This window comes from Mus pahari, chromosome 15 (genome assembly GCF_900095145.1).
Source record: "Mus pahari chromosome 15, PAHARI_EIJ_v1.1, whole genome shotgun sequence".
Classification (NCBI taxonomy): Eukaryota; Metazoa; Chordata; class Mammalia; order Rodentia; family Muridae; genus Mus; species Mus pahari.
The window spans coordinates 29,568,819-29,581,797 of NC_034604.1; the positions used below are offsets into that span (position 1 = coordinate 29,568,819).

At 43.0% G+C, this 12,979-nt stretch overlaps 2 protein-coding genes across 8 annotated transcripts in view; one reads left to right on the forward strand and one right to left on the reverse strand.

Annotated features, from left to right (window-relative positions):
- Positions 1-10,217, forward strand: part of Pkd2l2 (polycystin 2 like 2, transient receptor potential cation channel) — a 33,631-nt gene extending 23,414 nt beyond the window's left edge. The window contains exons 11-15 of one of the 3 annotated variants that reach the window (XM_021214274.1): positions 1,197-1,261; positions 2,887-2,941; positions 5,652-5,764; positions 6,292-6,393; positions 9,685-10,217. In XM_021214274.1, the coding sequence (XP_021069933.1) occupies positions 1,197-1,261; positions 2,887-2,941; positions 5,652-5,764; positions 6,292-6,376 (318 nt within the window). In that variant the 3' untranslated portion in view covers positions 6,377-6,393; positions 9,685-10,217. Of the gene's footprint in view, positions 1-1,196; positions 1,262-2,886; positions 2,942-5,651; positions 5,765-6,291; positions 6,394-9,039; positions 9,241-9,684 lie in introns of those variants that run through there. The other 2 variants (XM_021214275.1, XM_021214276.2) reach the window with 2 other exon arrangements.
- The window catches only part of Fam13b (family with sequence similarity 13 member B), a 66,014-nt gene continuing 61,069 nt past the window's right edge, over positions 8,035-12,979 (reverse strand). For 4 of the 5 annotated variants that reach the window (XM_029546802.1, XM_029546800.1, XM_029546799.1 and 1 more), the window contains 2 exons: positions 12,319-12,420; positions 8,035-10,193 (listed from right to left, as the gene is read on the reverse strand). In XM_029546802.1, coding sequence (XP_029402662.1) covers positions 10,070-10,193; positions 12,319-12,420 — 226 coding nt within the window. In that variant the 3' untranslated portion in view covers positions 8,035-10,069. The remainder of the gene's footprint in view (positions 10,194-12,318; positions 12,421-12,979) is intronic. The other variant, XM_029546801.1, reaches the window with a different exon arrangement.

The following is a 12,979-nucleotide window of genomic DNA, read 5'->3' on the forward strand; positions in this document are numbered from 1 at the left end:
TTTACAACTTGTAGTCTATAATCAAGGGAACTTGAGGCAGGAACTTGAAGGTAGGAATGTGGAGGCAGCACATTCAGGCAGCACCTCTGAAGCAGAGGCTGTGGAGGAGTACTGCTTTTACTGGCTCACACACCCTTTCTTATACCATCCAGGACAATGGGTCCAGGGTGGCACTGCCCGTAGTGAGCTGGGTCCTCCCTCCTCAGTCATTAATCAGGAAAAATAACACACAGATTCCAATATGGTATGGGCATTTTCTCGACTGAGGTTCCCTCTTTTCAAGCCCTTCTAGTTGGTGCCAAGTTGAATAAAACCACCCAGCATGTCTCTCTACGGACTTGTACATATGGTAATTCCAAGAGCACTTCACAGAAGTGTCAGTAGATATGGACCTGTGAGGCTTAGAACTTTGTCTTGAAACTTACCTGTAAGAGAATACTGTTAACATAAGTGTTAACATACTTAAATCAATCCATGTTAGCACTTAAAATCTTTTAAGATTTTTAATTGTGTATATGGATATGTGTGACCCTCTCTGCCCTTGGGGATCGAAGGCCTGTATGGGCCCATGAGGACAAAGGGAGCTCAGAGGATGGACTGGGGGTTGGGCAGCCCTACAGAGAAGATGACACACCGTGACCAGCTGCAGGGATGCACATCAACTTTACTTGGGGTGATTCAAGGGCTGCACTCGGCTTAGGTACCAATACAGAAAGGCCTCTTTAGCATGGGGTAGCATTTCAGGAATCTCAGGGGCTAGCTGAAAGGGTTCTTGGGTTCTTATTGGGAGAAAGGAAGTTGAATCTGTAGTCTTAAGGCTACATTCTGCAGGTAGAGGTGTGGGTGTGGGTGTGGGTGATTGTTGAACTCTCCAGACAAGGTCGGAGAAAGGGGAAAACCCTACCAATGATGGGATTCCTCGATTATGTACTGAGCTCAGGTTATCCAGTCAATGGCAGACTTCAACCTTAATTAGCAAGGCAATAGGTGTGTCTGTGTATGGGTATGTGCTTGTGAGTGCAGACCATGGAGGCCAGAGGCTGTGCCACAGCGAGGGGATCACGGTGCTGTGCCAGGGGTCTTCTTAGGCAGGAGTCCTTATAGAAAACGTGTCATAGTTCATGCATCTTGATTGAATATGAAGAAAACAGGAAAAAAATTTTGATGAATTCTCAAACTCTTTTTAATTAAACCAGAGTTGCTTTAATGTTCTCGAGAAACTCAGACTCAAGAAAGCTCAAGCTAAAGAAGAAAAGAAAACGTAAGATAGTAAAACTTTTTTTTATCATTTGCAAATTCTATCAAGAACATCTTAGTTTCTTTTCTATTGTTGACTAAGGTAACTTTTAGAAGAAAGACTTCGAGGCTTTCCGTTCCAGAGGGTTCCAGTCCATGACCATCAAGGCAGGAAGCATGGCAGCAGGAAGGCAGGCAGGCATGGCGCTGGAGCAGCAGCCAAGAGTGGACATCTGACCCACAAGCAGGAGGCAGAGAGCTAACTAGTGAAGGCATGGCTTTTAAACCCTTAAAGCCTACCCCCACATGACATCACCTCCTAAGACAGTTCCATCGACCGGAGATCAAGCATTCAATTGTAGGAGCTGGTGGTGACATTCTCATTCAAACCACCACACAGACATTCAACTTAGGACATGGTTAGCAGACTCCTACTTGTTATGTGTTGATTATCGTGTAATTTATTGGGTTTGTATATCTAAAATCCACTGGCAACATTGCCAACTGTAGTGTTGACTATTCTCATGACCACATACATGCCAACAGGGAGGTCTGCTACCTGCTACAGTGCAGCATAATGAGAGTCTTACCACATTTCCCCAACCTGGAAAAAGATTAAAATTTTTTTTTTTTTTCTGGTTTTTCAAGACAGGGTTTCTCTATATAGCCCTGGCTGTCCTGGAACTCACTTTGTAGACCAGGCTGGCCTCGAACTCAGAAATCCGCCTGCCTCTGCCTCCTTAGTGCTGGGATAAAAATCATATTTTAAAGTATGATTTCTGTATCAGGCAGTGATGGTGCATGCTTTTACAGTTTTTTAATCCCAGGACTTGGGAGGCAGAGGTAAGTGGCGGATCTCTGTGAGTTGGAGCCCAACCTGGTCTAGAGTGAGCTCCACCACAGCCAGGGAGGGCTACACAGAGAAACCTTGTCCCCCCCACCCCCACCCCCAAAAAAGAGTATGGTTTTTGCTTCTGTGTCATTATAAAGTCAAGAAATCATAAATTAGATACAAAAATGGTAACATCTACCAGTATTTTGGGAGAAACTATGAAAGTTGAGGTTGACTGTGAGTCTAAGCACACCATCTTCATACAACATCTGGTAAGCTTTGAAGCCACTGTGGAACTCTCATTTAACCCTGGCATGGAGCTGATGCATAGTCCAGTGGTAGAGAACATGGCCCCACGTGAGGTTTCAGGCATGCCAGAGGCAGTGGGTTCCGCAGAACCACTAAAAAGACAGCACAGCACAGCACAGCACAGCACGTGTTTTGCCACTCAGGAAAGGCTCTGGCAGGAAATTAGGAGAGCAAAGGCAATCTTGTCTACAATCTCATAAGTAGTACACAACCTACTCAATTATGGAAATAAAAACACTTTATAATAATTTATGAACAGGACTTGTGCTTAACATAATACTTGTGCTTATTAATGACAACAAAAGTGGTGTTTTTTTTTTTAATGGCTAAGATCCTATTAATTACATTTTCTTAATGAGCAGCATTTGTCATCAGAAAGAAGACACAGCCCAACCTAATGAGCAGCATTTGTCATCAGAAAGAAGACACAGCCCAACCCTCGCTGTAGGTCTGAGCGATCCTGGTTGCAAGCCCTTTTTACTCACATATTTATTTTGCATTTCTCGTAGGAAAACTACTGACGACTTGGCCCAGCGAGCCAGAAGAGAAGGCTTTGATGAAAGTGTAAGGTTTTAATTCATTTTTATAAACCAAGTGATCGCTTTATTAGAAGTTGATTAATAGAAATAATTTATAGCAACAGTTATCACTTCCAATATATCTCTCATAATCTGTGGCCTTTCCCATTTGCCACAGTATGCGGTTTAAAGAACAATGGAGAGATTTATAGGACTTAATATATATAAATAGACCATTTCTATTAAAAGGACCTGTGTTAATTTTCACAAATCTGGGGATTATTTTATACATGTATGTGTGGGTACATTGTGTATAGATGGGTATGTACACAGACCAAAGGTTAATTATCTCAGGAATGCCATCCACCCCTTTAAAACAGGCTCTCTCATTGGCCTGAAACTCACCAATTAGACTAGACTAGATTGCCAGTGAACTCCAAAGGCCCTTCTGTCTGGCTCCCCAGCCCTGAGATTACAAGAGTAGACTACCACAGTCAGCATTTTAAAAAGATTTACTTGTGGACTCGTCTATGTGAGTGTATGTGCACATACCTCTGCACGGATTTTGAGTCCTAGAGAAAATCTGGGCATCCTTTTGTAACATTTTGTACAGTTCAAAACTTTCTAAAACATAAGTCTATAATTCAATAAAATCACTCCTGAGATAAAAGATGTGAGAATTAAGATTGTATGTATGAGAAGCTTTACCTAGCATGGTAAACATGAGGCTCATCCAAATGAAATTTGGATGTACTAAAAGGAAAAAAATAAGTTAGCATGAAAATGTTCAACATCATAAATCAACAGGATAATAGCTAGAATATCTTCACAGAACGTCAGACTTCTTATAACTAACAAAAGTGTGCTTCAAATATAAAGGTCAAATCTACATGAACTTAAGCGAATGCTATAGCTTTCTGCAGATTCTTCTAAAGGATGAGTATAAGCCAACCAAAGATGGTGGTAAACACTAGAGTGGGGGAATGGGGCAGGAAGTTACAAAGTTAGAGGAGGCTCAAACACCTGCAGTCTCAGAATTTGGGAGATGGAGGCAGAGAGATCAAGAGTTCAAGGCTATCTTCAGCCGCATAGTAAGTGGGAGATGGTCCAATGGGTCAGAGCACTTGCTCCCCACGCACGAAGGCCTGAGTTCAAATCCCAGCACCCATATGAAAAGCTGTAACCGGAGCATTGGACAGATGGACAGGCAGATCCTGAGAGCTTAGCACTGAGAAATAAGGCAGAATGTGCCGAAGACACCTGAGGTCCTGGTGTGGCCTCTGCATGTGTTCATTCACTGTCGTATGCACCAAACACACGCACACAAACTTTTCTAAAAACGAGTTAAGCCCACACACTCATGTACCTACAGTGTAATCAGCCTGATCATTTAGTAGTAAAGTCTTACGCAAAAACTGGGGAGCTACAGCTAGCAAGCTCCCGGCCAGCACAGGGGCGCCTCCCAGACCACAGGGCTGAGGGCCCATCCTGAAGGTGCTCAGACACACCGGGAAGGGATCTCCTTAGCTGCCTTGCACGATCTCTGGATCTTCACATGACACTGCCCTAGTCCAAAGCATGTTTGCTTTCTAAATTAGCCTTGTGATTTGATTGCACATGTTCATGTGTGTGGATGGAGGGCAAAGTCAGCACTGGGCATCTTCCTCTATTGAGACAAGGTTTCACTGAACCTGGAGCCATCCATGTCTAGACTAGCCGAGATGACAGGCACCCGATGCCACAACTTGGCTTTTGATCTGGCTGCCGGAGATCTGAACGCAGGTGCCCATGGTTTCCTAACAAGCACTTTATGAAGCAACTCTAGCTCCTTCTGAGGCAGATTTGTGCGATGTAGCCCAGGGTGGCCTCAAATTCTCATCACCCTGCTTTAGCCTCTTATAATACCAGCATGTGCACGCTACCAGCGCATGCTTACTGAAACACTTGGATCATACCTGAGGACACTCCCTTCTCCTTTCCTGGGTTGTTTCTAATTTTCACAAATCTGTTTTACCCACCCTAAATTTGAGAAAAATGAGGCAGGCAAGATGGCTGAGCAGGTAAAGGCACCTGCTATCAAGCCTGATGACCTGAATTTGAACTCCAGAATCCACATGGCCTTGCAAGTTATCCTAACATGCACGTGCGTGTGCACACACACACACACACACACACACACACACACACACGCGCACACACAAAAAGACTGAAATGCAATAGTGTACTTGGACACAAGACAAGTCAATGGTGGTAAGGATGGTTCACAGGAGGACTCCACATCAGGAAGGGACAATAACACTTGTTTTCTAGTATAAGAGACTTGGGTAAATGACACTGGTGCACACAGACCATTAACCAAGCAGGGAATGTTTACAATGGACTGAGTCACTTCTGTGCAAGTCTGGCAGAAAACCTACAGGGAGGGCAAAGAATGGCCACAGATGTATCCTGAAGGATACTTGGCTGTGGTAGGACTCATGGCAAGCAGAGAACCTACATACCACATAGGAGACTGTGGACTCAAAACTCAGCAGTGAAAAAGAGGGACCAAAGTATTAGCCCTGATTTAACTGGGAAGAGATGTGGTGATGCAGAAGAAAGAGGAGTGAGTGAGGTTAGTAAACAAGATGAAGATGCGCCCTTGCCTGTCTGTGCTGCTCCCAGCCCAGGCTGTGGGGAGCCTGGGGTCCCCAGTAGTCTACTTGGGAGTCTGGCACATACAGATGGCAGCCTGTGCTTGTTTACTAAATTGACAGGAGATCCAAGAGGCAGAGCAGGTGAAAAGATGGAAGGAACGGCTTGAGAAAAAGTATTATTCTACAGAAATTCAAGACGATTACCAGCCTGTCACTCAGCAAGAATTCCGAGAGTAAGTATTTGTGACATACACCAACTAGGGTATGTGGGACATCAGGATATGCAGAGTGAGGACACAAGTTTTATATATATATGTTATTTTCTTGAGCCAGAGTCCTATGTGCTATACCTAATTCTTCATTTTCTGCAGTTTCAAATTTAAAGCATACAACTCCATTTTCCTAGAAAGTAAGACCAGGGGGCTGGAGAGATGGCTCAGTGATGGACAGCACTGGCTGCCCTTCCTGAGGACCCACGTTTGATTCCCAGCATCCATAGGATAGCTCACATTCTAATTCCAGTCCCAGGAGATCAATGTCCTCTTCTGACCTCTCTAGCACCAGGCATGCCTGTGGTGCAGACATCCACGTCAGGAAGTGGAACATGGTGGTGTCCTTCTCGATGACAGGCGGGCACAGCAGACTGTCCTCACAGCTTCCCATCACCTGCCCCAACCGCCCTGTGGGCTGGGCTTCAGGGGCTTGTCCCCCCATCTCCCTCACAAGACAGTGATAAGTCTACTTCTAAACTCTCCCCTAGGCTCTTTTTATACGCGGTGGAGCTTGAGAAGGAATTACACTATGTCAGTTTAAAACTGAACCAACTGATGAGAAAGCTACACTAGCAAGCTGACAAGTGGAGGTAAGACTGCGTGGGAACCAGCACCCTAGTAAATCCTTGGGGCATTTACTATATGACCTGCAGCACACGTCACTGTTCTCCCACAGTGCAGGGGACTGAGTGGAGCGGCCTGCAAATGTTAAGCGCTGAGCTATGTCTGCAGCCGAGATGCACTGAAGCAGCTATCACTTATATAGGATGCGTCCCGTGAATCAAGTGCTTCCTGTCATCTGTACATGGGCACACTAGGATTTTTATCACCACTATTAAATATAAAAAGGTCCAAGTTAATGCTTCTCACTCATGGGGGGGGGGGCAGATCTCTAGGTTGGATGAGAGGTGGAGACGGTTCTCTCTGGGTACAGAGTACAAGAACTGTGTGGAAGTTTCAACCATATCATATCCCAGGGTCTCACTTGCTTTGGACAGATGTAAGTCATAAGATTCAAAGAAGGTATTATATCAATATAAAATAATCTCCACTCTTCAAAATCCAAAACTCCTAAAAAAAGTCAAATACAGAACAAACTCTGTAGCTAAAAACAGCAATCTAGAAGAGCATTTCAAGTTTCCTAAAAGTAGACTAGAGGGTGGCACCTTAGCAGAGGAGGGTGCTTTGAGGGCCTTCCTGTTGGAAAGTGTGTGTGACTGGCATTTTAGAGACAGAAAGGGAAAGGTTACTTTTCTATAAGTCCCTTAATAGCTAGGCTGTCCTGTGGGTCTGAGCCCCAGAACACTCAATTACAGCACTCAATTTACACATTAATGCTCAGGGTGTATATTTAAAGCATGAATAAGGCAAATATTTTAGAAATTAAAAAATTTGAGGCAAATATATATATAAAAAAGAAAATGTTGCCCAGACTTGCCTTGAAGCCCTGGGCTCAGAGGATCCTTCTGCTGTGGCCAGGAGTAGATGGGACTAGAAGTGTGCATATCACACTGTGCCCAGTAACTAAAGGAACTTGAAAATTACTACCCACTTCCCTCAAAGCAAGGAGCACCCAGGTGGGTTTTTTTGAGTTTTTGTTTGTTTTTAAAGATTTATTTATTTCATGTATATGAACAGACCATTGCTGCTATCTTCAGACACACAGAAGAGGGCATCGGACCCCATTACAGATGGCTGTGAGCCACCATGTGGTTGCTGGGAATTGAACTCGGGACCTCTGGAAGAGCAGTCGGTGCTCTTAATTGCTGAGCCATCTCTCTAGCCCCTTTTGTTTTTCAAGGCAGTAATTCACTGCAACAAGAAATGACTAATTCTGGCACTGGGCGGCAGAGAGGAGCAAGAATTCAAGACCAAGATAATGAAACCGTGTCTGGAAAATAAAAAGGAAGGTAGTTTCGGCATTCTCTCTGCAGCTTCTCTAAATAGCTCTAAGAAGCGGTAGGTACATGGCCTTCTCCCCCATAACTCCACTGGCCAAACTGTTGAGCAACCTGGTTGTGTCCCCCGACATCATCACTGGGTAATGATTCAAAAAAAAAAAAAAAAAAAAACTGGGCAGTGGTGGCGCATGCCTTTAATCCCAGCACTTGGGAGGCAGTGACAGACAGGGCTACACAGAGAAACCCTGTCTCGAAAAAAAAAAAAAAAAAAAAAAAAAAACCTAGAACAATTAATACCTCCTAGAAAAACAAACATACATTTACAATGACTTAGAACAGTAAAGTTCTTTTATTATAAAAGTCTGTACAATGAAGAGCCAAACAAACACAGCAATGTAATTATAAGGTGGACACATGTATATCTATATCTATATAGTATTTATATATAGATATAATTCTTATCTGTACCAAAGTAGAACTCTCGCAAGCCGCCTAACTACCCCACTGCTAACCGTGAGTCAGCACGAGCTGCTTCACGACTCTATTCAGCCCAAACAACTCAACAACCAAATTAAGGAAGCAGCTGTAACTCAACAAAACCAGTCAGGCTACAGACTTATAAAAATATTGTGCTCAAATAGATTTAGCCTTATACAGAAGGAATATATTATTTAAAACATTTAAATAGTGCACATGAACATTTTTTGCATGTGGTATACAAAATAAAACATTCGTAAAAATATACAGTGCACATAAAATTACATGTAGCAATCCTATCTGGGGGGAAAAAAAAACCTAAAAGTACACCACATGATGGGTTCAAATCAAATGATACAGGGTTTTTTTGGCATTCTTAATTACTTTTCTAAAAATACATTATGAATGACCTAGCATTATCAAAAGGAAACCACACAAACAAGGCCGGATGATTCAGTACTTTAAAAAAAAAAAACAAAAAAACCTCCAACTACACATTCACTACTGCTGGGTTTTCCCTCTCCCGCAAAAAGGCATTGCACACACAAGTGAAATGTGAAGTACTTAGACACACTATCTATTATCAAACTACTTCCTGCTCTTACTGTGTAATAATAGTGGCAGCGCTCAAGGTTCATGCTTTCCTCTCCTTATTAAAGATGCGAAATTCCATTTGTATGAAACAAACTATTAAGAAGAAAATCATGCATGAGTCATTACATGCAAAGCATGGGCAAAGTGAGACATTTATCAATTCAAAAAAGCACCGGGGTGGGGGTGGGGTATGAGGAACAACCCACTTAGATTAAGCCTGACCCACATCTGTCATATTATTAACACAAGTTACTATCCCATAAGAAATGATTAGCAGATTATTTGAAAAGCCATGCAAAGCCAAAGGAAAAAAAGATGCTAAGAGTCTACGACAAGGAGCGCAGCACTACACACCCTGTGAGTGGCTGCTCTGAACAGCAAGCAACGGGGCGAGTTGAGCGGTGGTCACTGGAGATGGAGCCCCCTGAATAAACCTGGAAAGCTGCAGTGGTCTAGCCCTTGGAGAACACACTGAGGTGTGCTCATTCGTTTGAGGCCCATCTGATGATACACAAATCTGAGCACCACCCGAGTCCCTCCACACTGGCATGACTATTTCCTCACATTCTCTGGAGGTGGGTTGGGGACAGACAAGTCAGCATTGCCAGCTGGTGACAGTAGCTGAGCCCTGTAGGCAGCATGTGATGTGACTCGGCTCTGGGAGTGATGTGTGTGATGTTGCAATGACTAAGCAGAGCTGCTTTGTGGTCTACCCGCTGTTCTCTCCGTTCAGGGGCTGTGACCACTGAACTGCAAACCCTGGCTAAGTACTATCTGCGCAGGTGTCACTTTGGGAACGACACAGAAAGGTGTTCCAATGTAGGATTTGAAAATCCAGTTTGGTTTTCTAGAAAAAAACAAATACCGTTCCATATGTCACACTTATAGGATATTCTTTTAAATTTTCAGTCATTTTATAAGAAAAGGCAACCGAAGAATTTCATTCAGTGTGAAGATTTTCCTCTCAATTTTCTTCAGTAATGCAAAAGAAAAAACAAAAAGTAAACAGAAAAGCTTTTTATTTCAAAGTTCTTGAAGTAAAAAGAGTAAAATTCTTGTCCTTTGCTAACAGCTGTATCTGCAGTAAAACAATGAAGGAGCCTGCGTGTTTCCTAAGTGTGGAGAGGATCTGTGGTAATGTGGAACAGCTTTCCTTGCCTACTGGAACCACAAACAAGCACACAATGGGACTTTCTGAGTGCCTGACAAAGTGAACGCAAGTACAGCCAAGTACACATGGTGAACTGTCAGGGAACACAAGCAGTTTATGACGTCAACTTTCAAGGAACATACTTTATATGGATTTTGAAGAGTCTTGTTTGCTGATAAGAACTTCAAGAAGTCTAAGTTTGGCTTTAATTCTCTTGTATTCCTTATATTCCTCAAGCACTGGAACACGATCCTCCTTCTGGGCATTCCTAGGGAAGATGAAACTCTGTAAAATACTCGAAAGTTTGTTCTACTATGGAGCATAATGTTACAAATTTAAGCTGAAATTAGAAGCTGCTCTGTGGGCAAGAGGCTATTGGACTAAGTCACACAGGAAGAACATTAGTAGCTATGTCTACTAACTGCTTAAATAACGTTACATACTTATCAATAAGCGGGATGATTTGTAAGTGCTAGACTGTTACCATGAGTCATGCCTTTATATTTTATAGTTATAGTTTCTTACACTTCTTTATGAGTACATATGTTATACACATATACATGCTTAAGAGAAAGCCAGCCAGGCAGTGGTGGCACGTGCCTTTAATCCCAGCATTTGGGAGGCAGAAGCAGCCAGAGCTATACATAAAAACCCTGTCTCGAAAAAACAAAACAAACAAAAACAAACAAACAAACAAACAAAACAGGGAGAGGGGGAGAGTGCCAGAAGTAAACCTTAGGTGTCTTGTCCACTTTTTGAGGAAGGGTTTCCCTGAAGCTTGCTGAATAGTTAAGCTAGCTGGCTGGCTGTTAAGCCTAGTGGTACAGCACTTAGATACCACCACATCTTGCTTTGGCTCTGAGGACTAAACTTGGATCCAAATCCTTGCCCAGCAGGTACTCACTGACTAAGCCATTTTCCTGGTATTTTTTTTTTTTTTAAATCATTTTAAGTGTGAAACTCTATTTTTAAAAAAGCAGCAGGGGTCAGGAGATAATTTGTTACAGCCCCTGGTTTCGTAGGGTCATCTAGTTACTCAGAAAACTTTTGAGACTTAATTTACCTCAATTCTGCCACTACCTCTGTTTAAGTGTGTGCGCATAGGTACCTGCAGAAGCCACAGGAAGACATTTGGTGCCCTCTATCATTTTTCACTGAGGAGACTAAAGCTAGTTTTAGGTTGGACTGGCTGTTCATAGGGATGTACCAATCTGTACCTCTCCCCAGCTGTCAACTCTGCACACCAGTTAAGGCACACAGCACACTGGTCTATAGGAGCCACACACCTACACCTCCAGGAGTGATGTGGATAGCCTGACACTAAGCACACTGACAACTCAAGCTTATCAGAATAGGAAGGGCTCCATCTGGGAGTAATGGCACCCACCAATATCCCTGAACTCAGAGGCAAGGGGGTCATGCCTGATCTACAGTGAGTTCCATGACAGCCTTGGCTATGTAGAAAACCCTGTCTCAAAAAATAACAAATCCCAGTCAAGGCTTTCACGTTGACTGTGGGATCGTTCTTAAGAGAGATCTTATAGCAGGCAGGGTGGCTCACACCACTCTAACCCTGCAGGTAAATCTATGTTCCAGGTCAACCTGGACTACACAGCAAGTTCCAGACATGGCTGCAAAATGAGATTCCCACCAAGACAGAGATGAGTTTATAATCACTTCTGAACAATATAAAGTCACCGTGGCTGGGGACATGGCTCAGTGGTAGAGCACTGGCGTCATACGCTTGAGCTCCAGCACTATGAACAAGAAAACAAAAAAACTGCTACAGGAAAACTTATAAGAGGTTTACTCCAGTTTTTTCCTTTAATAACAATAGGTCTTGAGAGTACAAAAAACAAACAAACAAAAACCATTATAAAAGTGGTCAGGAAAGGTAGTGCATGCCTTTAATGTCAGGGAAGTGTCAGTCTCAGGCCAGCCTGGTCAGTTCCAGGACAGACCTGCCTCAAAAAAAGTTACAAAAAATTTTATTTTCTTTGTATTTTACTTTTTTTTATTTTACTTTTTTTCTTTTTAAGTGCTGGGGATTGAACCCAAGGGCCTTGCACATGTTAGACAAATGCTCTTGCACCAAGCTAGTCTTACAGCCCTGAAATGTTAACTTTTAAGGCTAACAACCCTATAAGCAATATAGCTGTAAGGTTTTTCTTAGTGTGAGGACCATAAGGGCACATGTGCTGTGACATACTTATGGAGATCAGAAGACCTCTTACGAGTTGGTTCTTTTCTTCCCCTATGTAGGTCTTGGGGATCAAGCTGGTACCAGGCTTGTCAGTAAGCATATACTCCTGTGTTCCGTGTACTCCACTATATTAACATACATTTCATGAGTTGAAGGACAAACATGTCAACATCTCCAATGCTTAACAAACCTTCCATTTTGTTGATAGAATGCTTCTTCAAACTCCCGTAGCGTCTTACGTAGTTTCTTTTTCTCAGCTCTGGCTTTCCAAAGTTGCTCCAGTAATTCAGGCCTAGAGTTAAAACAGTAACAAAACATTACTAAATGCTTCATTATATTAACAGTGGCTGTAGCCCTGGCTACAGCTTTTAGAAACATATAATTAAATCAAAATAACTGAGATGAAGGTTCCAGTCTCACTACTTAAAACTTTTTCCTGTGGCTGGGGGATTGCTCAGTTGATAAAGTGGTTCTTGCACAACTCTGAGGAACCTGAACTTGAACCTCAGAGCCCATATAAAAACTCTTTAGTGCAGTGTTGTGCACCTACAATCCCAACTCTTCAAAAAATCTCTGGCCAGCCAGTAATCAACAAGCCCCCATTGTCAATAAGAGGTGCTGTTTAAAAACAGGGGGGTGAGGAACAACAATATGAACTAACCAGTACCCCCCTGAGCTCGTGTCTCTAGCTGCATATGTAGCAGAAGATGGCCTAGTCAGCCATCACTGGGAAGAGAGGCCCTTGGTCTTGCAAACTTTATATGCCCCATACAGGGGAAGGCCAGGGCCAAGAAGTGGGAGTGGGTGGGTAGGGAAGCAGGGGTGGGAGGAGGGTATAGGGAACTTTCGTG